This window comes from Triturus cristatus, chromosome 6, assembly GCF_964204655.1.
Source record: "Triturus cristatus chromosome 6, aTriCri1.1, whole genome shotgun sequence".
In the NCBI taxonomy this organism is placed as follows: domain Eukaryota; kingdom Metazoa; phylum Chordata; class Amphibia; order Caudata; family Salamandridae; genus Triturus; species Triturus cristatus.
Window position 1 is genome coordinate 142026665 of NC_140589.1, and position 21209 is coordinate 142047873.

The 21209-nt window shown below is 49.0% G+C and overlaps 1 protein-coding gene across 1 annotated transcript in view; it reads right to left on the minus strand.

Moving 5' to 3' along the window:
- Nucleotides 1–3091: 3091 nt before the first annotated feature.
- The window catches only part of RBKS (ribokinase), a 451979-nt gene continuing 433861 nt past the window's right edge, over nucleotides 3092–21209 (minus strand). Inside the window, exon 8 of the mRNA XM_085610358.1 lies at nucleotides 3092–5401. Within this exon, the coding sequence (XP_085466484.1) occupies nucleotides 5195–5401 (207 nt within the window). The 3' untranslated portion in view covers nucleotides 3092–5194. The remainder of the gene's footprint in view (nucleotides 5402–21209) is intronic.

Sequence of the window (21209 nt, forward strand, 5' to 3'; positions counted from 1 at the left end):
TTCCAGACAATCTCCGTTCTGCAACTCAGTATCTCTCCTTCCGTAGAGACCTGAAAACTTTCCTTTTCAGCCAGGCTTTCCCCGCCTAATACTTACTCCACCCTTCCATGGTCCTTTTTCCTCAGTTACTGAACCTCCAGCGCCAAGAAACCGCAAGGTGTACGCCGCGCTCTACAAGTGTTTTAAATTAGAAATTAGAAGGGTGGGCTTGCCTTGCCGGATTTACTGTATTATGCATGGGCATTCTTGTTGTCGCACTCCAGGATGCTTTTAAAAATGCCATCTATCCTTCATCCAGGCTCAATATATAAAGCAATGTTAATGGGGGCGGAACTTGTAGCAGACGGTTTTATGTTCAATTTCGGGAGTCAGAAATTTTTCAAAAAAATTAAATTAAAGATTTTGCAGTCATGGACCAAAACTTGGTCCAGCATTAGGAAGAGACTGGGGCTGTCCTACTATTCTAATTTCTCTCCAATCTGGGACTCGCCGGGTCTTCCTCCATGCCTAAACGATAGTTTGTCATCTATTATACAACAAGCTGGTATCATTAGATGGGATCAGCTGTTCAAGGATGGGGCATTAATAGCCTGGAATGAACTATATGACCATGTTGGGTCAGGGCTCTCCAGATTCAAATTTATCCAAATGGAAAGTTGGGCTAGATCCCAAAAACGTAGAGATCCCCACCTAGGGAGGGCTAGTATTTTGGAACAATGGTTAGTAGATCGTCCAGGGGGTGGAAAAGAAGTAGCCATATGGTACTGGCAGCTGTTGGAGGAAAGCGACGGGGAGTTTCTCCTTCCAGACCAGTTATGGGGGGGGGTGACCGGCCTTCAGTGTGAAGATCTTTGGTTAAACTCCTTCGGCCTACTCCACAGAATTGTGAAACCATCTTGGCTTAAACAAAATCATCTATTCTCAGTACACCGTGCATATTTAACTCCGCTGAGACTTTCCAAATTTCTCCCAGATAAAAAGTGCAACAAATGTAACTGCATCGAAGCTTGTGACGTTCATATGTTTTTGGAATGTCCAGTCATCGCTGGTTTCTGGGAAGAAGTGAAGAATACCTTGAACTCCATCTTAAATGTATCCTTGTCAATAACTCTACCACTTGTCATCTTTGGGTTGGAGGATAACATCACTGGTAAAGCGAGGTCCTTCCTCTTCTATGCAATTTTGTTGGCTAGAAGGCAAATCTGTATTTATTGGACAGAGAAAACAGCCCCATTACACTCTGGGTGGCTTTCATCTTTATATGCAACATCCAAAGTTGACCTAAATAGATCATGCAGTAAACACAATTTGGCTTTTTGGAATTTGCTGATTAACTGGCGATAGAATCCGGGTTTTTTTTTTTTTTCCCCGGGTCCTATGATTATGCCTTCGAATACTCCCTGGACCGGGTCCCCTGCCTAGGTTCACGTATGGTCCTCCAGGTTGAAAATAAACCTAGATGGAGTCGGCAAAGCCCCTTTTGTGTTGGGTTAAATAGGCCACCATCATAATATACCGTGCTTATGTGTGGTGTAAGGTGGTTGGCTCTCCCAATATTGAGGGTAAGGCAAATGAGGACAAAAGAACAAAAAAAAAAAAAAACAAGCTGCCCTGCTTGGTGTGAGTTTACTTCATATGGGAAGTCGTGCCTTCCAAGATGGGTGTGTCAGCACAGAGGATTGTTAATTTCATAGGTAAATTTTATCCTGCAATGGGACCTGACTTTGCAATGAGATACGTCTCCTGCAAACTCCCACCAGACATAGCCCATGAGAAACATAACTTAATGTCACACACTATCAAAAATAAACAGAACTAACCAATGGATGAAGACGGAAGCATCGAAAATGGAAGAGTAGCATCCCTTACAACCCTACCTCTCAGGCCGGTTGCTTCTTAATGCACAGACCAGTATCAAAACGCAGATACAGCAGGCTCATCTACTCACCAACCACTGCCAATTGTGAGCAGGAGGCCTGGATTGCAGAGCCTGTTAAATTCAGGACTAGAAATACGTGTATGATCTCCAATACTTTCCTATGGGGTTACCTTGTTACGGAGAGAGGAATGATTGGACTCAGTCACAGGGACAGAATACTCTCGTGGCAACACCTGAAAACACACCATCTTCTACGTGGCAGACATTTTTGATCGGGATCCTTGACTTTTAATGAGGGCAGCATTCAGAAGATCCTGTGGACTGGCATCGGTGTACCAAACTAATTCTCCTCAGTTGTTGAAAACACACAATCTCCTGCCCCCAATCGAAAGCACTGTCTCCCTACTGGAAAAGGCTGTAAGCCACCAGCACACCAATGTACAATATGACATGCACCAGGGCAAGGAAGACTCACCCATCCAACGTGAAATGCTCTAGATTGCAATGAAGAGCGTCTTGCTGACCTCCGAAATATTCAAAAAGGTTGATTTGGGGGCTCCTGAACCTGTAACGGGGGTGAGGAGGCTTGAAAATCAACAATCAAGAGAGAAATGTCCTCCCTTAAACCAGATTTGTCTAAATTGATGGGTGACACTGATGATAGTGTGGAAGCGCAGGCCAGGGCGTAGTAACAGCCCTTGAGTAGGCACATGAATGTAGGAGGACTATGGTTTGATTTTGGAGAAGGGCTGACTACAATGAGAACCATTCTGGCTGAAATGCCTTTCCATTCTCCGTCAAGGTGGAGGAGCCGGAATATCGACAAATAGGTTGACATTTTCTGAGGAATTACTCTACGACCCGCGTCAGCCAGACATGCATTGTGGGAGAACACACCATCTTTTCTCTGCACTAGAAGATGACATGGATACCGCCCGTCACTCGCGTGCTAGTCTACTAACTTAAGGCAAGGAGATCTCAAATGTAGCATTTTGTGAGGACAGAATTACTAACTTTCAAGAATTTACCTACTTTGCTTTAATCAGAAATTGAGAATGAAAACTGCTACGATATTTCAGCAGTAGGAAAAGGTCTCCGCAGATGTTACTTCCTTTTTTGGGCTAGTTTCTGATAACAGACCTCAGGCTTTATTCCTCCTAGGAAATAAAAAGCTATCAAGACCCTTGGGGTGGCGACATAAGCATACCAGTGTAGGGTGTCGGAGCACTTTACTTCACAAACACATTATACAGAGACCATGAATCATACAACCGTTTAAGTGAATGTATTTGAAATGTTACATAAGAAGATGAGGACTACAAGGTGTAGGAATGACACGTCATACATACTGGTAGGCAGTATATTTTAAGAGTGCTTGGTCTTGAGAATCACAAACTACGGATTCTACAGTGGGTGGATTTACTAATAATAATTTATTTCTACCCAAACAAACCCTTTTTAGCAACATTGAGCTAATGAAAGACTTGGGGAAAAACCATAACATTGTAACTGATACACTGCAGTTTGCAACTTATTATGACAGTTCATAGCTCACTGTGCTATATTAGAAATTGTAACTTATGAACTGCAAGTAACAAAATGTATACGCGATACTTAAAGGTTTTTTTAAGGTGGGGCTGGAGAAGGGGACCCAAATTAATACAGATGATCACATAAAATTCCATTCAGTGTTATTCTTGAGATGGGAAAAGTTGTGTGGTAGGGTAATTCACTGCTCAAACAAAGGTAACCTAAGGTCCTTGGTGGTGGATATGGTGGTATCCTAAAAGCCCCACGCTCAATCGGTATTACAGTTTTACAATAGATGTCACACAAGTATATTCCTTGAAGGTGAGATCCCCGCTCTCTTCCAAAGGATTGTGTTTCTGGGGTAACGAGAAACAATGTCGCTGTTATACACAATTATGGCACTCACTTGTAAGTGAAGGCTTATGGGTAAGAGACGAGACAGACATTTGGTTCTGAATGTGCAACAAATTAGTGCCAGGGACATAGCACAAATGTATAGGTCATTAGAGGCGAAGCACGAAATGCATACAAGGCAAAATGGTATCTTGATTCGACCATGAATCACACAAGATGAACAGCACAAGGTAGTGAAGGCTTCCCGATATATGTACAATTCAGGAAAAATGCATAGAAATTATGCGGTCATTGATAGATTGGGGCAGATATACTAAGGCACATTTACTTTACAGGCTGATGGCAGGCAATGTGATCCATATTAGGTGGCCTCGTTTCAAAAAAACATAAGAAAATATTGGGAAAACCTTTTAAGTATTACCCTAATTATTTGATTTAAGATGCACCTGTATATATTATACACTGTCCAATAGGTAAATGAATTACTAAGGATGTGATTTAGATTTCGGTGGACGAGTTACTCCGTCACAATGGTGACGATATCCTGTCTGACGAAATATAAATCCCATAGGTTATAATGGGATTTATATTTCGATGGACGGGATATCCGTCATCGTTGTGATGGAGTAACCCGTTCGGCGAAATCTACATCAGGCCCATAGTTATTATTGGTGGCCTGTCTGATACTAGCTAGTCAAACAAAATCTTCGACAATCCTTTCTTGGACTTGTACTGGGCGAGATCGTGGGATGTTCCTGTAGCACACAACAAAAAGTACACTGCCATCCAAAAGGATCTGAAAAGCTAAAAGGCAACTTGGAAGTGTTTCTGGAATGTGTCTAGTCATATGACACTAGGTTGGACACTAGATTGAATTGTCTGATGATTGAATTGTCTGATGATTGAAATACACACAGATGTATGCTTTTGCTAGACTAGATGCATCAGGCATTCAAGTTTATCTACTCAAATATTGTGTAATGTCTTAGCACAGCACCATGAACCACTCCTATATTGCAATAAAGAACTGATGATATCACTAAATATGAGAGAGGAGAACCTTAAACTCTCCTCGGCTGTTTTCATATATAAAGATTAACCGATACTACCTCAGCCCTGTGTGATTTTTCTCCATTAAAAAAGCATCAGGATAGTCACTCTTCCATACCCTGAAAACAACAAATCACCCCTCCAACTTTTAATGATTTGTACAAAACTGAGTGCAAAATCAGTGAGCGCAATCATCACACCAGTCCCACTGTTTGTTACGCTAACGGAATACACAATTTCAAGAATCAATTATACGATACAATAAAAATTATATTTTTTTCTTTGATCCTATTTCTTCACTGATTACTATTTTCACTTATTAACCGATCAATAATATGAAATTCTCAAATGGCTGCTTGAGGCAGAGAACTCTCGAAGATCTTATTGTTGAGCGGTCCAGGTTGGCGAGAGTTCTAAAAAAAGTTCTTGAGCAAGGTCCTTCCTGAAGGGGTAGGAGGACTGTGTCCCCGCTGCCTGGACGCTCACTGATGCGATGGATCCGGATCGCTTGATAATTTCTTCCATGCCCAGGTCAGGATAGTAGGCCATGTAGAAAGCCAAAGCCCCTACAAAACTATCACCAGCACCCTAGGAAAGAAAACAAACACATTAGAAGGATATTTATCCAATACTTGAGCAACCTTAATAAAATCTAATGCTGGGAAAACTAGTTTTAAGTGGAACTAGGTAAAGTTAAAAGAAACATCTAGCGCGCAAGAACACTCGTGCTTCAGTAAGGAACGGGAAAGTGGCCCAATCACTGAAGAGCAGGAGGCGGGAACTCGATACTGAAATCCAGACCATAAGTCAAGAGGAAGGCATGAACCCAGGAGTCTGTACCTAAACTGAATGAGCGACTTGTGAGGGTGTGAACGCGCAGCTCTGTATCTGCACTCTATCATCCATCTATGCTATCAGTGAGCTGCGGAGAGGTGAACCCGACATCTGGCATCTATGGTGTGTGTTAGTGGGAAGTAGGGGCATTACCACAACGCTCTACATTTTACATTAGTGAGGAGCGGGCCATGACCCAACATCTCTTCCCTACTTGATGTATTCAAGAGGTGTCTGTAGAGTGGCGCATCATAGCGTGAAATGGTGTAGAGCGCAGTGGCACAGAGAAGATTGTTTCAGAGTGGAGTGGTGCAGGGTAGAGTGCAGTGGCATAGAGTAGCATAGTAGAGCTGTGTACAGTAGGGTGGTGTAGAGTGCAGTGACGAACACTGGAGTGGAGTAGAGTGGCGTAGAGTAGATTGTTTCAGAATAGAGTGAAGTGGCGTGGAGTGGTGCAGGGGAGAGTGCAGTGGCATAGTCCATTGGTATAGAGTGCAGTGTTGCAGAGTAGAGTGGCATAAAGTGGAGAGGTGTAGAGTTGAGTGGCCTATATTGGAGTGGTGTAGAGTGTAGTGGCGTAAAGTGCACTGGCACAGAGTAAAGTAGTACAGAGTAGAGTGAAGTGGCGTAGAGTGCCGTGTCTGAGGATAATGGTGCGCAGTAGGTTAAAACAGCATAGAATGTGGTGGCTTAGAATGCACTGGCGTAGAGTGCATTGGCGTAGCATGCAACAGAGTGGCATAGAGTAGAATGTTCAGTGTTGCAGAGTAGAGTGGTGCAGAGTGCAGTGGAGCATAGTACAGTAGTGAGGGGTAGTGTGCATTGGCATAGAGTAAAGTGGTGTGGAATAGAGAGGTGTAGAGTGAAGTGGTGTAGAGCGAGTGGTGAAGAATAGAGTACAATGATACAGTGTAGAGTGGGGTGGAGTGGAATTCTGCAGTGTGGACAGGTGCAGATTAGACTGCATTGATGTGTAAAGTGGAGTGGGGTAAAATAAAATATGCATGGTGTGGTAGTGTACTGCCAATACAGACAACACATCTTCAATTGAACTGACATTTAAACAGACGTAGTTTTACTGACAAAAGTATACAGCGCATATACGATAATGTGTGGAAATGTCATCACCTAGTGCACTGATGTGCTTTGATCGTAATAAAATATGTTTTCCCATTCTGATATATTCGGAAATATCTGCAGTTTATTTATTGACATTTAAATTTTGTTGTGTGCTAAAAAAAAATCACATTGCCCAGCCTTCCTCAAGCACATCCCCAGTAGCCAGCACCATTGGCACATAAATTCTCTCACTCTGAAGTCTGAGGAAAAATAAGTAAACTCATAGCTCCCTGGAAGACAGAGGCTGACATTTGACCTCTGTCTTGGAATGCACAGCAAATGTGACAAGATAAGAACAAGATTTAAAGGCCTGTTTACAGAAATCGAGCAGCGGCGCAAGAATACAGTAGAAAGAGTTTGGGCAATGGAAGGGGCGAACTTAAGCTGGACAGCCTAAACCAAATAGAGCCAGCCAATCAAAAGCAAGCTAATGTGAGTTACAAACCACAAATACAATGGTATGCAACGGGCGGACTGCATTTCCAGGGAAGATTTCCAAATATCCCCAAGATGTTGTTAGCAAATCAGACAGCTGGGCTGCCTGGTAGGCTTCTCCCTAAAAACTATTATAAACATATATTTACCTCTGAACCCATAAATCACAAGTACTATTTAATCATCAGTCCTTTTTATTTGGCTGAGAGAACCAATATCATTTTGCTTTTTTCACAATTTTCTATATACAGGGTAAACTCTACAACAATAGGCTCCTATATTTTTTCGCTATTCACACAAATATCCTGTACATAATATTTACATTTATTTACACAAACATATACAAAAAACAAATAATATGACGTTATGTAGCTAAGTTGTACACCATTAGTTTTTTCATAAGAGAAAAGTCCAATATTCTATACCCTTGGGGCCTTAAGCTAATTGTTCCTCAAGATAGTTAGATTTTTCTGGTCCTGAGCAGAGTCAGTAACAAAGTTTGCGATGTTCAGGCAAGGGGTAACCTTATCTTAATTAGGTTCCTTTTATTTAGGGGAGGGAAAAAAGAAAGTTGTTTCCACTGTCCCTGTTTTTTCAGGATCTCTGCTAGACTGGTTTTTATATATAGCCTACGCGTTTCGACCTTTATATGGACCTACAGAGTCATGGAAAGGTCTTCTTCAGGGCTTGCTTTGCTGTGGTATGGACATGTGATCTTGCCGGTCTCCTGCAAAAATAACAGTGAACCTTATTTAGGGTGTGCAATCATGTAAGTTATGCTAGATCTGGTGAAACATGATCAAAGTTACGTACCTATATTCTTGTTTAGCCTATGTGGCTCAAACCGGTGGTGTTTTCTTGGCCTGTAATAGCGTAAGTGTGTCTATATTAGTGCTTCATTTGGCAAAAAGCTAGTATAGTTTATGCTCTATTGCCTCGTTGTTAGTGGGCACCTACCAGGCTGTTTTCCAAATCGATGGAGGATGCCTGTACGTTTCTTTGCTGTTATTTCTTATGTTGTTATTAAATGGATTCCAAAAGCCGTTTGAAGTTTTCTGAAAAAGAGCGGGGGGGAAAAATCGTCATGTTTGGGGTGTTATTCTGACAGTCCTCTGTTCCTTTATTTGCATGCTCCAACACCCGTGTTCAAGGGGAGAGGGTTTTTTTTTTAAGTTATGTAGTGGCTGTACAGCGTACTCCATAGCTCCTGGTTCTGACTTTTATATTGCTTCATGCGTTAGTATTACTCGGTGTAAGCTATGGGTCGGTTCTCATTTACACCATTTTGGACACCGCCGTGAAATTAATGTAAACGGTAGTTTCCGTTGTTTTAAAAGCAACTTACGATTTTTTCAGAGGGAGAAGGCTTGAAGTTCCTTTTTCGCTCTTCGTGATCCTCGCGGTCTCGTTCTTCGTAATCCTCGCGTTCTCGCTGCTGTGGAGCCGTCAGCGCTTCCTGGGTTTGTTCGTCCTCGTAACTTGACTGGTGCATGGTGTAAATGAGAACCGACCCATAGCTTACACCGAGTAATACTAACGCATGAAGCAATATAAAAGTCAGAACCAGGAGCTATGGAGTACGCTGTACAGCCACTACATAACTTAAAAAAAAAAACCCTCTCCCCTTGAACACGGGTGTTGGAGCATGCAAATAAAGGAACAGAGGACTGTCAGAATAACACCCCAAACATGACGATTTTTCCCCCCCCGCTCTTTTTCAGAAAACTTCAAACGGCTTTTGGAATCCATTTAATAACAACATAAGAAATAACAGCAAAGAAACGTACAGGCATCCTCCATCGATTTGGAAAACAGCCTGGTAGGTGCCCACTAACAACGAGGCAATAGAGCATAAACTATACTAGCTTTTTGCCAAATGAAGCACTAATATAGACACACTTACGCTATTACAGGCCAAGAAAACACCACCGGTTTGAGCCACATAGGCTAAACAAGAATATAGGTACGTAACTTTGATCATGTTTCACCAGATCTAGCATAACTTACATGATTGCACACCCTAAATAAGGTTCACTGTTATTTTTGCAGGAGACCGGCAAGATCACATGTCCATACCACAGCAAAGCAAGCCCTGAAGAAGACCTTTCCATGACTCTGTAGGTCCATATAAAGGTCGAAACGCGTAGGCTATATATAAAAACCAGTCTAGCAGAGATCCTGAAAAAACAGGGACAGTGGAAACAACTTTCTTTTTTCCCTCCCCTAAATAAAAGGAACCTAATTAAGATAAGGTTACCCCTTGCCTGAACATCGCAAACTTTGTTACTGACTCTGCTCAGGACCAGAAAAATCTAACTATCTTGAGGAACAATTAGCTTAAGGCCCCAAGGGTATAGAATATTGGACTTTTCTCTTATGAAAAAACTAATGGTGTACAACTTAGCTACATAACGTCATATTATTTGTTTTTTGTATATGTTTGTGTAAATAAATGTAAATATTATGTACAGGATATTTGTGTGAATAGCGAAAAAATATAGGAGCCTATTGTTGTAGAGTTTACCCTGTATATAGAAAATTGTGAAAAAAGCAAAATGATATTGGTTCTCTCAGCCAAATAAAAAGGACTGATGATTAAATAGTACTTGTGATTTATGGGTTCAGAGGTAAATATATGTTTATAATAGTTTATTGATTCTGGCCTCTGGTACCCTTATTGAATCAATCCCCTATTTTTCATACTCTCCCTAAAAACTGGCACACGTCTGCAAATTGGGCATTTTAAAGACGCACTGTATAGGTGTTTTGCAAGTTACGGGAGACTGCATGCAACAACCGTTCCAGGGGTCTACTGCACTGTGACGGGGCAGACAGCTAAAGAAGAAGCAAACCTCCTCTCCTGGGTGCCTACTGCCTGAGAGAAAGATAAATGTGTGCAAGTGATAAATCATCAAATTTAAAGGCTGCATGCAGTGGCGTAGCTAGACCACTGGCCACATGTGGCGGTCCCTGCGTTTGCTGCCCCAAAGCAGCATTGAAGAGCGGGTGGGGGTGCTGGCGATCCCTCTGATTGCCACGGCCGCCTTGAAGAGTGGCGGGGGCTGGCAATTGCCACCTCAAGACAGCAGGTAAGTATGGGGGAGGCCGCCAACCCCAAAATGCGGACCGCCCCCCTGCCCTTGCTATGCCACTGGCTGCATGTGAGCCAGTATATAATGGAAATTAATAGAATCACTTTAGAGCTTCTTTCTGACGCATCTTGGTAAGGGTGCTACCAGTTCTGAAATGTTTTCTTTTAATGAAAATAAATATAAAAAGGTTTGCACTAGCTACAGTCTGGATGTGTATTGCTAAAAATATAACATTTGAAAGCACTGTAAGCATTTTTTGCAAATTTTGCGGCAGCCCTTCTTATTCTGCAATTTTTTTTTTTAACTAATGACTTAACATATTCACAATAAGTCAGTCACACGCTGGGACCTCATTGCACTGTGAAGATACGTCACTATTGCCCTACTCCAACAATGGTCTGTATTACACATACGGGCCTATGCACCCGCTTGGTGTGCCCCTGGGGCACCATGGTGTCACAGAAGGGGTCGCAGATGCTTCTGCACCCCCTTGGGTGATACTGGTAGTGCGGGTGCACATCTAGCCCAGCGCTATTGTGAGAGGATGTTCCCTCATTTGCTTGTAGGCGGAGCTACTTTGCCTTACAGATGCAGAGGCAAACCGGCCCTTAGAAGGCACACTGACAGTGCACCACAAATAAGTGTTGCACTTTTATTGCACCCCCTGAGAGCTGGCCTCTGGATGCCCTCCTACATATCCCTATATGAGGGTCCCATAGACCCCCCTCAGATATCCTCCTGCAGTCACTCACTGCACCCGCCTGCAAGGGGATCTCTGTTCCCTCTTTAAAATGCGGGCGACTTGCCATCTGCGCTGTCAAACACGAGCTGCTTGGAAGTGGCAGCTCTCTAGTTCACTGAAAGAGCTGCCCCCAGGGCAGGCACACGTTTGCAGCTGCCCTGACGGCAGTGCGTTCATTAGAATAGGATTCCCTATCCCGGTCTGCACCATGCCAACCTTTTCGAAAGGTGACCCCATGATGAAAATATGGACAGTGCATCTAATACAGGGACAGGATTCAAATCAGTGAAACTCTGGTTACACCCGCAGAGATCTTAAGTGATTGGAGTAACCGACTGAGATCTTAAGTGATTGGAGTAACCGACTGACCTTTCCTACCATAAAAATGTATTTCATACAGATTAGTTTTACTTGCATCCAGTTTTCATTTGCATACATGCCAATAGACCCGATTCAGACGGGAGACTCTCGATATTTAAGCCCAAAAAAATTGCCTAATTTCGGCAGACTCTCACCAGAAATGACCTCTGCTTCAATACAAGTCAAAGTGGCAAATTCATAGTGACCACACCGTCATCCGCTCCACTCAACACGCATGCACAGACGTCACCCAAGGATTACGCTGACACTTTCATTGTGGGTGAAGAACTGCTGCAGGTTTATTTCATACAACATAAGTATGACGATAAGTGGGTTATCTTACGGGCGATCCAGGGCAAGCAGCCCCTCACTGCTCCGCCCGCCTGGCGAGCCAGCACGCACGGTGGGTCGATGCCCGGCAGTGCGGCACATATTTTCAGATCATCCACTGGATCACGTGATCTGTCTACTACTCCCGCCCCTTTTGACGGGGGCGGAGCGTGTTGTGGCACACCCCCGGTTGGTCAGGCCCCCCAACCGCCCGAAGGACTAACGGGGCGCCGTCGCGGTCTTCCCAGAACCTCCTTCGGCTCCCGGACCTTGGCTCGGGCACCCTTACTGTGCCGGACAGGGGTACCCTTACTGTACTTGCATGGACCTATTGACCCTTCTGCGTGATCGATCCACTGCTGCCGGAGACCTAGCCCCCCTCCAAGTCTTGCGGGGGACGATCTCCGACCAACATAGTTCGCATGAACCCAGTGCCTGGCTGATGGCTGGCAGGTCCGCTTGCATGGACTGAAGCAGGGCCCTCCTTCTCCTGGAAACAAGGTCATTTCCCCCAAGGTGCAAGATGATGACCGACGGCAGTACCCCCCCAGTCGCCAAGCGCTGTTCAATTGAGCCCCGAGCTTCACTCCATTTCATCCCCGGGGAGCCCAACCACACAAACTGCGTGTTGACAAAACTCTGCGACCAATTCCTGTGCGCTGCCCAGCGTTCCAACCTTGTGATGTAGGAGTGTCCCATCAACCATACTTGGTGACCTGCCAAATGAAACGATGAAGCAGCTTTTAGGCAGTTGTATGTTTATTTGCACACAAAAAATTTCGGGGTTACCCGCTGTAGAAAACTCATTAAGGACACTCGGATATGTTCATACGCTATGGAAAATCAGAAATGTACATGCGGCATCAAGGTCGGACATATCTCTTAAAACAGTCGGAGTCCCAGCACCCCACACCCTTCACGCCCTCTGGGCCCATGCCGGCTTTGGCAGCAGAGGTGGCAGCGCCAATTCGGAAAGAGTGGGAGGAGAATCTGCGCCCACTCCCAGATAGACCCCCCTTGTCAAGGGCGGCCCCCAGAATGCGATCAAATTGAAACCTGGTGAGGGGGGCCCCATCCGCATGAATCAGGAAGGGCCCCGGGGCCGCTGGGCGTAAGGCCAGGTATTCTCTCACAGTGTGGACCGGGCAATACCTGTTGTCCCCCAGGGCTTGTAGGACCACTGTCTTTCCCCTCCCCGCCTGGTCTGTCTTGGATTTGCGAATGCGGAGCTCCAGTGATACATTGAGACCCACGTCTGCGATACCCAGCGCTGCGCCAGACAGGTCAACCTTGGATTTCACCACCAGTTCGCTCACCCTGAAGGCCCCGAAAAAAGCCAGGCAGAATGCCGTAGAAAAGAGCCTTGCTTCGAACAGGGAGAAGGTAACCAGGGGTACTGCGTCTAGGATACGCTGCAAGTCAATGAATTCAATGGGCGCCTGTTAGACCTGGCACCAGTGGCGTGAGTCTCCCTTCCTTTTTTCGCTGTGTCTCCTCTGTTTTTGCTGGTTATAGATGCTCTGGGCGCTGTGCCGCTGCCATTCAGTGTCACAGCGCGAATGCTCCCTTTGTAAAGATGACATATGAATTGGTACATCCATGATTGGCTTATTCAGTTTACCTGTTAGTCCCTAGTAGCGTGGCCGGTGTGTGCCCAGGGCTGGTAAACCGAATGCTGCTGGTGGGCCTGCAGCACTGGTTTGTGCCACCCACAGAAGCAGCTTGTAAAGTGTGTCTCAGACCTGCCACTGCAGTGTCTGCGTGCAGTCCAGAACTGCCATCTTGGCTGTGAAGTGCACCCGCTTCCCAGCCCCTAAACCTTCCCTTGGCATCATGTAAGCCCCCCTTATGATAGGGCGCATTGTATGTGTAAGGTAGGACATGCCCTGTTGTATGTAGCATGTCCTAGTAGTGAATTACACCCAATTTCGTTTTTCACTACTGTAAGGCTACCTGTTCTCCATAGGCCAGAATGGGAGGTCTGGGCTATTACATCCTATAGTCCTAACTGACCCACAGAACATGGTAGAAAAACGAATCTAGTATGCCTGAGCTCAGAATATTAAAATACATCTTTTAGTGAAGGTTATTTTTATATTCTGGGTTTGAAACTACCACTTTTAGAGTATAGGTACTTTCTTGCCTAAGCCTTCCAGTTGCTCTGCTATTATGTGTATTGGCTGTCTGGTTTTGGAGGGACAGGGCAGGCTGAGTCAGACCTGGGTTGAATAGAGCGACCTGCCTAGGTGTGAGGGGAGGGGTAGCTCCTGCACTTGAATAGGGCTGTGCCTGGCAAGGTGAAAGCTGGCTCCACCTCCCACTGTGCGTCTGAGGCAGACCCCCTCTTTCTGAAAGGAAGGATGCAGCCTGATCAACAAAGTGCTCCAGGGCTGGGCAAAACTGGTTCTGGCTGGGTTCAGAGGCTTGGGACCCCTAAGAACAAAGACTTTGGGGGTATAAATATTTGTGCACAAACCCATACAATTGGTATTGCTCCTGGATAACAAGAAGAACCTTTGTCCGTGTGGCTACAAGAATCTGCAGGAGAAGGACTGTCCTTGTGCTTGTGTGCTGTTTCTGGGACTGGCCTGCAGCTGTTACTACTGGACTTCAAGAAGAGGAAAGGAACTTTGATTGGACTTTTATTTCTTTTGCTACAGCAACTACCCAAGGGCTAGAAGAGAGCTAGCCTCCTGCTGGAGTCTCAGGCACATCAGACTCCACCATCAGCCTCCTGTTTCCTCCCAGCGAGGATTACTATCTGCAGGTGAGGCTCCTGTGTGTTCCAGGACCTCTATTTCTACTGTTGAGAAGAGAGCGCTGAAAATCGTCGCTAACCTCCGTTAGCGAGCCGCTGCAGCTGGTGAGCGTGAGAAAAATCGCCGCTCCGCTGTCGCCGAGCGCTCGCTAACCCCGAAGATCGTCGCAGCACCTATCTGCGGGCCTGAAAACGCCCGCTATCCGAAGATCGTCGCAGCACCTGTCTGCGGGCCTGAAAACGCCCGCTATCTGAAATCATCGCAACAGGATCATCGCAGCGCGGACGCCGAGCGTTCGCCATTTTCCCCGCATCGAATCCGGATCATCGCTCCCTCGCGGAGCGCCATCTTTGTCAACGCAGCAAGATCGCACACGCAACAGGCCCGGTGCATCATCCTCCCTTTGCGGCAAGGATTTTATTGCATCACCGGATCAGCGTGAAGAAGTTTGTCGCTTTGTCCTGCCCGCAACCCAGCGCATCATCCTCCCTTGCGGTAAGGATTCAACGCATCGCTGGCTGGCGTGAGGAAATCTATCGCAACAACTCCTTAGCGACATTTTTGTTGCTTTGCTCCAGGAACCAGATACTTTGTGAGTAAAAGGGTCGCAGAGACCACTGCCTTGAACTAAACATCATTTTGTGCATCCTGAACTATTTTTCCTTGCAGCATTTCTAAAGTAATTATATTTTTATAGTATTGTGGATTTTTACTGTTATTGGTCTTGTGATTAAGTCTATATAAAAATACCTATTTTTCATAACTACTTGAGTGGTGTCCATTTGTAGTGTTCCTCATTATATTACTGTGTATGGTCATAAATGCTTCACACACTGCCTCTGAGATAAGCCTAGCTGCTCGTGCTACGTTACCACAGGGTTGAGCAGGGGTTGTCAAAGGGTGTAGGCTGCTTACTCTGACTTAGGAAGAAGGGTCCCTACTTGGACAGTGGCCAGCCATTGCCAACTAGAGACCCCCATTTCTAACAGCGCCCTGGTGTCCAGTTGTCTAATCTCCTCCCTGGCCCAGCCCTTAAGGGCCGCCCTGATCTTGAAAGACCCCGTTGGGTCGACACCACCACCTAGCTTGGCATCGTGGCGCACAGCTGCCAGGTGACCACATGTCCATGAGTGGCTTTTGCCGTTCTCCTTGGCCCACACCACGAAGGTCTCTACCTGATCCTCACTCCCCAAGGCTGGACCACCCTGCGCATCCACTACTGTTCTACATGTCGCTAACTGGGAGCCGTACTTCTTCTGTGTCGCCGGCGCCAGGGACCTCTCTCCCATCTTTCTCAGTCGTTCCCCCACCGAAGCAGGCGCCAAAGGGGGTCTGGGAATGGTGTCATCTCCGCCCTTGCCCGCGGCCATGCCTCTCGAAAACGGAGCCACTGAAAGCGAGAAAGAGCGTGAGCTGCAACATTCTTGACACCCGCGATGTGCCGCGCCCTAAACTCAATGTTGCTGCGCAGCCCTGCCTTCACTAACTCCCTCAGCAGACTTAAAACTAGCGGGCACGAGGCGGTAAGACCGTTGATGGCGTGCACCACCGCCATATTGTCCGTCCAGAAAACTACCTTCATGTTGCTTAGGGTGGCCCGCCATAAGTGCAGCGCTACAAGGATGGGAAAGAGTTCCAACACTGCAATGTTGTTTGTCACCTTCTTCCTACGCCATGCATTTGGCCACCTCATTGCGCACCACTCTTCGCCCAGGATCACGCCAAAACCTTCCCTACCAGACGCATCTGAGAACAGGCAAAGCTCCTGGCTGGCTATCCACGGGGCCCTCCAAATCACTGTACCATTAAAACCAATGAGGAATTCTGCCCACATTGCTAGATCCGCTTTCAAGCCTGCAGTCAACCTTACCAAATGGTGCTTCTGTAGTACATTTGCCGTGGCCCCTGCCAGCCTCCTCGAGAATACCCTGCCCGCTGGTATCACCCTGGCTGCGAAGTTCAACTTGCCCACCAAGCTCTGGACAGCCCCTAGGGTCGCTTTGTCCTTGCCCAACAGTGCCTGGATGTCCTGCAACAAGCCCTGAACCTTCTCAGCGGGAAGCCTCGATTCACCTTTCACCGTGTCTAGCTCCACACCCAAAAAGGTCAGGACCTGCGCCGGCCCCTCGGTCTTACCTGGGGCAAGGGGAACTCCTAGTAACTCTGCCAATTCCTCAAAGCGTCTCAGCCCTGCCGCACACCCGTCTGTCCCAGCCGGGCCAAAAAACAAAAAATCATCTAGGTAGTGGGTCACCTGCGTGATCCCATGGAGGTCCCCCAAGGCCCACTGAAGGAACGAGCTGAAGGCTTCGAAGTAGGCACAGGAGACTGCACAACCCATTGGCATGCAGCAGTCATAGAAGAACTGCCCCGCCCACTTGAAGCCTAGCAGGTGCTGGCTTTCTGGATGAACCGGCAGCAGGCGGAATGCGGACTCGATGTCTGCCTTAGCCAGCCACGCCCCTTTCCCCACTCTACGGATCATGTCAATGGCCATATCCAGGGAACAGTATGACACCGAACATGTACCCTCGTCCAGCCAGTGGTTCACAGAATTCCCCTCGGGGTACGATAGGTGGTGGATCAAGCGATAGGCGCCCTGCTGTTTCTTCGGTACCACCCCCAGCAGTGAAACCAAGAAATGGTCCGAGGGGGGGCTGCTGAATGGCCCCGCCACCCTCCCTGCTGACAACTCCTTTTGTATTTTTTGCGCCACCACCCCGGGCAAGTCCCTGGCTGACTTCAGGTTCAGTGCGTCCCTGGACTCCAGTGGCCCCTTTTATGGGATCTTAAAACCATCGAGAAACCTACCCGCTAGCAGGGCCCTGTCCTGCACCAACGGATAGCGCCTGATGAGCGGGATGAAGGTGTCCATGATGATGGGGGATGGGCCCTTTGCGGGCATGGGGCGCTGCGCGGGGGCCCAGGAGCGCAGGGGGTGGTGGTGGGGGGCCCTTGCGCGGGGGGTGGTCTGTCCCTTGTGGTTTCATTGGCGTTGCGTGTCTGCCCTGTTGGGTGTGGTAGACTGGGGCGCGCCCTGGCTGGAGGTGCAGGTGTTCGCAGGGTGTTGTGCACCGCACTTGCTGCAGCTGTGTGCGAATTTGCATGACCTTCCCCAAGTGCAGTTGCCCCCGTTGTAAAGCCGGCATGTGCCTGAATTGAAGCGCTTGGAGCCCTGCCTCTGCCCTCGCCCCCTGCCCCCACGAAAGGACTGCTTGAAGGGGCGCCTGGGAAAATGGTCCTTCCTCCTGTCGTCTGACTCCCCTTGCCCTTTATACGCCTGATCCTTCCTATCCTGGGTGGGCCGGCACATGTGTTGTACCCAAAGCTGGATCTCCTTCTGATCCCACCCCAGGTCCGGGCATATGGCCATTCTTTTCCGGAAGTCTTGGTCATAATAGAACCAACCCCCAGAGAGCCTCGCCTCTTCTTGAATCGTGCTGGCGTATTGCATGAGGGCCTCACTCTGTTCTGGAAATTTCTGGACCACCACTGCCGCCAATATGTTAAATGCTGACGTCCAGTTTTTAACTGTCTTGTCAGGCCAGCGCTGATATCTGACTCTTTCCTCTTCCTTACGCCCCATCTTTCTGGTGTCCACCCCTGCCGACCCATGCATAAGTAGTGTCAGGATGTCTATGTACTCCCGCCTCCATATCCCTTCCTTTGCGGCCTGCGGTACCATCCACGCCAGGGAGCAGCGGCCAGATGCCAATGGTGCCTGCGTAACAAGGGGTCTGGGAACCTGCCCTGCGCCCTCCCCTGATGGGACAGCAGGACCTGAGGGCACCGCGGGCGAGGGCTCGGGGGGAACCTTGGCGGAGTCCGGACCATGCGCAGTTGGGGGGGGTGAAACCAAAGCACCAACCGTAGGTGCCACCGCTACAGTGATTGCGATGGGACTAGCATTCCCTGTGAGTGACAGCACCGGAGCCCCCCCAGGCTCACCATTATGTGATTCCGCGGCTGCGTTCTGACCTGCCCAGACTTGGAGCACGGGGGCTTGGGCTGCCGCGGGCACCGCCGCTGGGGTGACCTGCGGCACCGCCGCTGGGGTGACCTGTGGTCGGGCAGATAAAGCGTCCAAACGACTCTGGAATACAGTCATGAGGCTGAGCATTTGGTCCATGGCCTTGCCCATCTGCGCCATGTCCGTGATACCCGTGGCAGAGTCATGCACCACCGGCGCTACAACCGCCGGCACGGTGTTACGTGGTGCAGCCGCCTGCCGTTTCTTTGCAGGCGGGGCCTCAGGCATGTCTTTTGTTGTGGGCTTGCGTACCCGGGTAGACCTCCAGAGCTCCGCCCCCGAAGGGCCGGGAATGCCGTCGGCTGGAGGGGATGCGACAGCCACGCCCGAGTCATCCTGTCTGCGGGCCTCAATAAAACCCTGAACCCACGCCGGGCCCATTTCACGAGCGATCGCCATAAATTCCGCCCACATTTCGCCTTGCGCACTCGACTGCGTCTCATCGATCGACGTCTCCTGGGAGAAAAGTGGACCCGGTGTCCCGATATCCTCCATGGTGCGGTGCTCGACCTTTGCGATCACGGCTGCACTCGTTCCCCCTTTGCGCTTTCTTCCACCGTCCCTTGCTCCTATTGTTAGCGGTCAGACCCCGGCCGATCTGTAGGGAGGGAGAGAAACGGCGTTAGCACGGTGGAATCAGCTAAGGCAACATGGTCGGTACCCCAATTAAAACCCCCCCAGCAACATATTCTGTCTTCTAATCTGTCAGCCGCTGGCAAAAGACCTCAAATCGACTTCGCAAGTAACCAAAGGCATGCCTCTATGAAACGTCGCAACCGGCTGCCCACCTGCGGGAAACATGCAACTGGTACCCACCCTACACCACAGGCAAGAGAGCACTGCAGTCACTGCCAAGTTCGAAAGGCCCACAGGACAACCCCCTCAACATGCTGACTGTTTGCAGGCAAGATTTTGGCCGGGAAATACGGAGCGCGTGTGAAGCCCCCCTTGCCCCCACCCACCCCCCCCCCCCCCGCGCGGCACGTTACAGGGCAATCGCGCGCACGGGGGGGCGCTTCGCGCGCACCCTGTCGTGTATAGCGCGCATCCGGCCCAGGGCCGTTGGGGAGCTCAACGATGTGGCACCAACAACAAAGGATTGGGGCCTGGCCCTGCCGCGGCTTGCACGCGAATTAAAGTAAGAGGCGGAGGAGGGCGCTACCTGAGCGCCGTACGCTGCACACGCCTAGCGGTGGTGGGGCCCGCTCCCACAACTCACGCGCACATTGTCTTGAGTCGTGGCACCAACAACAAAGGACTGGCCCTTCCGCGACTTGCACGTGAATTAAACTAAGAGGCGGAGGGGGCGCTACCTGAGCACCGTACGCTGCACACGCAGGGGCCCGCTCCCACCACTCACGCGCACATTGTCTTGAGTCGTGTGGGTTGCGTGGGCTTGGGACCCTTAGCGGTCTCGAACCCCTTGTCCCGTTCGATCATTGGCCCCCCCCGGTGCCCGGTGCCCGTTGCTGGCTTCCTGTGCAAGCCAGCCGGGGCGCACCTACGGGCCCGACGCGAATAAAACAAAAACCCGTGGCCGCGACCCACTCCGAAGTTGTTACGCCCCTTAACGGATCCAGTGTAAATATGCCTTAATATATCATGAACGGTATGTTGTATCTTAGGAATTGCCTGGCAGAGTCAATTATCAAACGCATTTAGGCCGTCCTAATGCCGTAGGCAGAGTACCACTCGTCCTAGGAATACGTAATACTGCAACAAACCATGCCTCAGAAAATAACAGTAACGCCTTTGCCCGGTGCAGTTGGGGGCGCCGCGCGCATGAGCCCAGCCAGTGCATCATCGTCGACCCGCACGGGGGGGGGGTGTGAGGCTGGCTGATACCCGCGCTGCTGCATGGCGATTCTTACACCCTGCGCCGAAACTAGCAACGTTGTTCCCTGGCGGCTTCTACTCAGGTCCTGTAGGAACATTGGGCCGTACGGAAATCAAACCCGCGACCTAACTATTATCAGCACGACGCTCTAACCAGCTGAGGTAAGCGACCAACGCTCGCCTCGCTTTCCATGCCCCAGGCTGACCTCCCGGCCATTGTTAACTACGCTGTGGCGAGTGACCTGGATTCGCATTCGCCGCATAAGCATGAGGCTGGGATAGACATGGGGTACATTGGCAAGACCGGAGATATACACGGTATCACGGAGCTGCGCTCGCTCAACCCAATTGCCAAATAAAGGCCACCCGGCCGGGGGAGATGATGGCCAGCGGGCGTGAGTCGCGAGCGGGGCGGTTAATACGGGGTTTCGGCGGGATTGAAGGTTTAAACATGCGGCCCATCCCACACTCTTGGCCGCCCTGCGGCCTGGCAGCACTCAAAGTCGCCCCACGAATATGGCCTATAACCCCGTCGCATAGCCCCTCAGAGGCGCGTGGCCCCACGTGCGCCCCCCCCCACCCGTGGCCTTCCGAGCCACAGGGCCCCATCAACCTGGCCATGCCCAGGGACAGGGCCGGGGTGAGAGGGGGTTAACAAGACTCACCGTTGCTTGTAGTACGAAAAGCCCGACGACGCAGGGGGGCCCCGATCGCAACCACGTGGTCCGGACGGCACGTCGCGTTGCTGGTCTCCGGAGAAGAAATATGCGTGGCCAGGAGGAGCGGCGCAGGAAGCAGAGGAAGATCTGAGGGGTGAGGCGCCTAAAAAAGGGAGTCTGGCCTCGCCCACCCTGTTGGC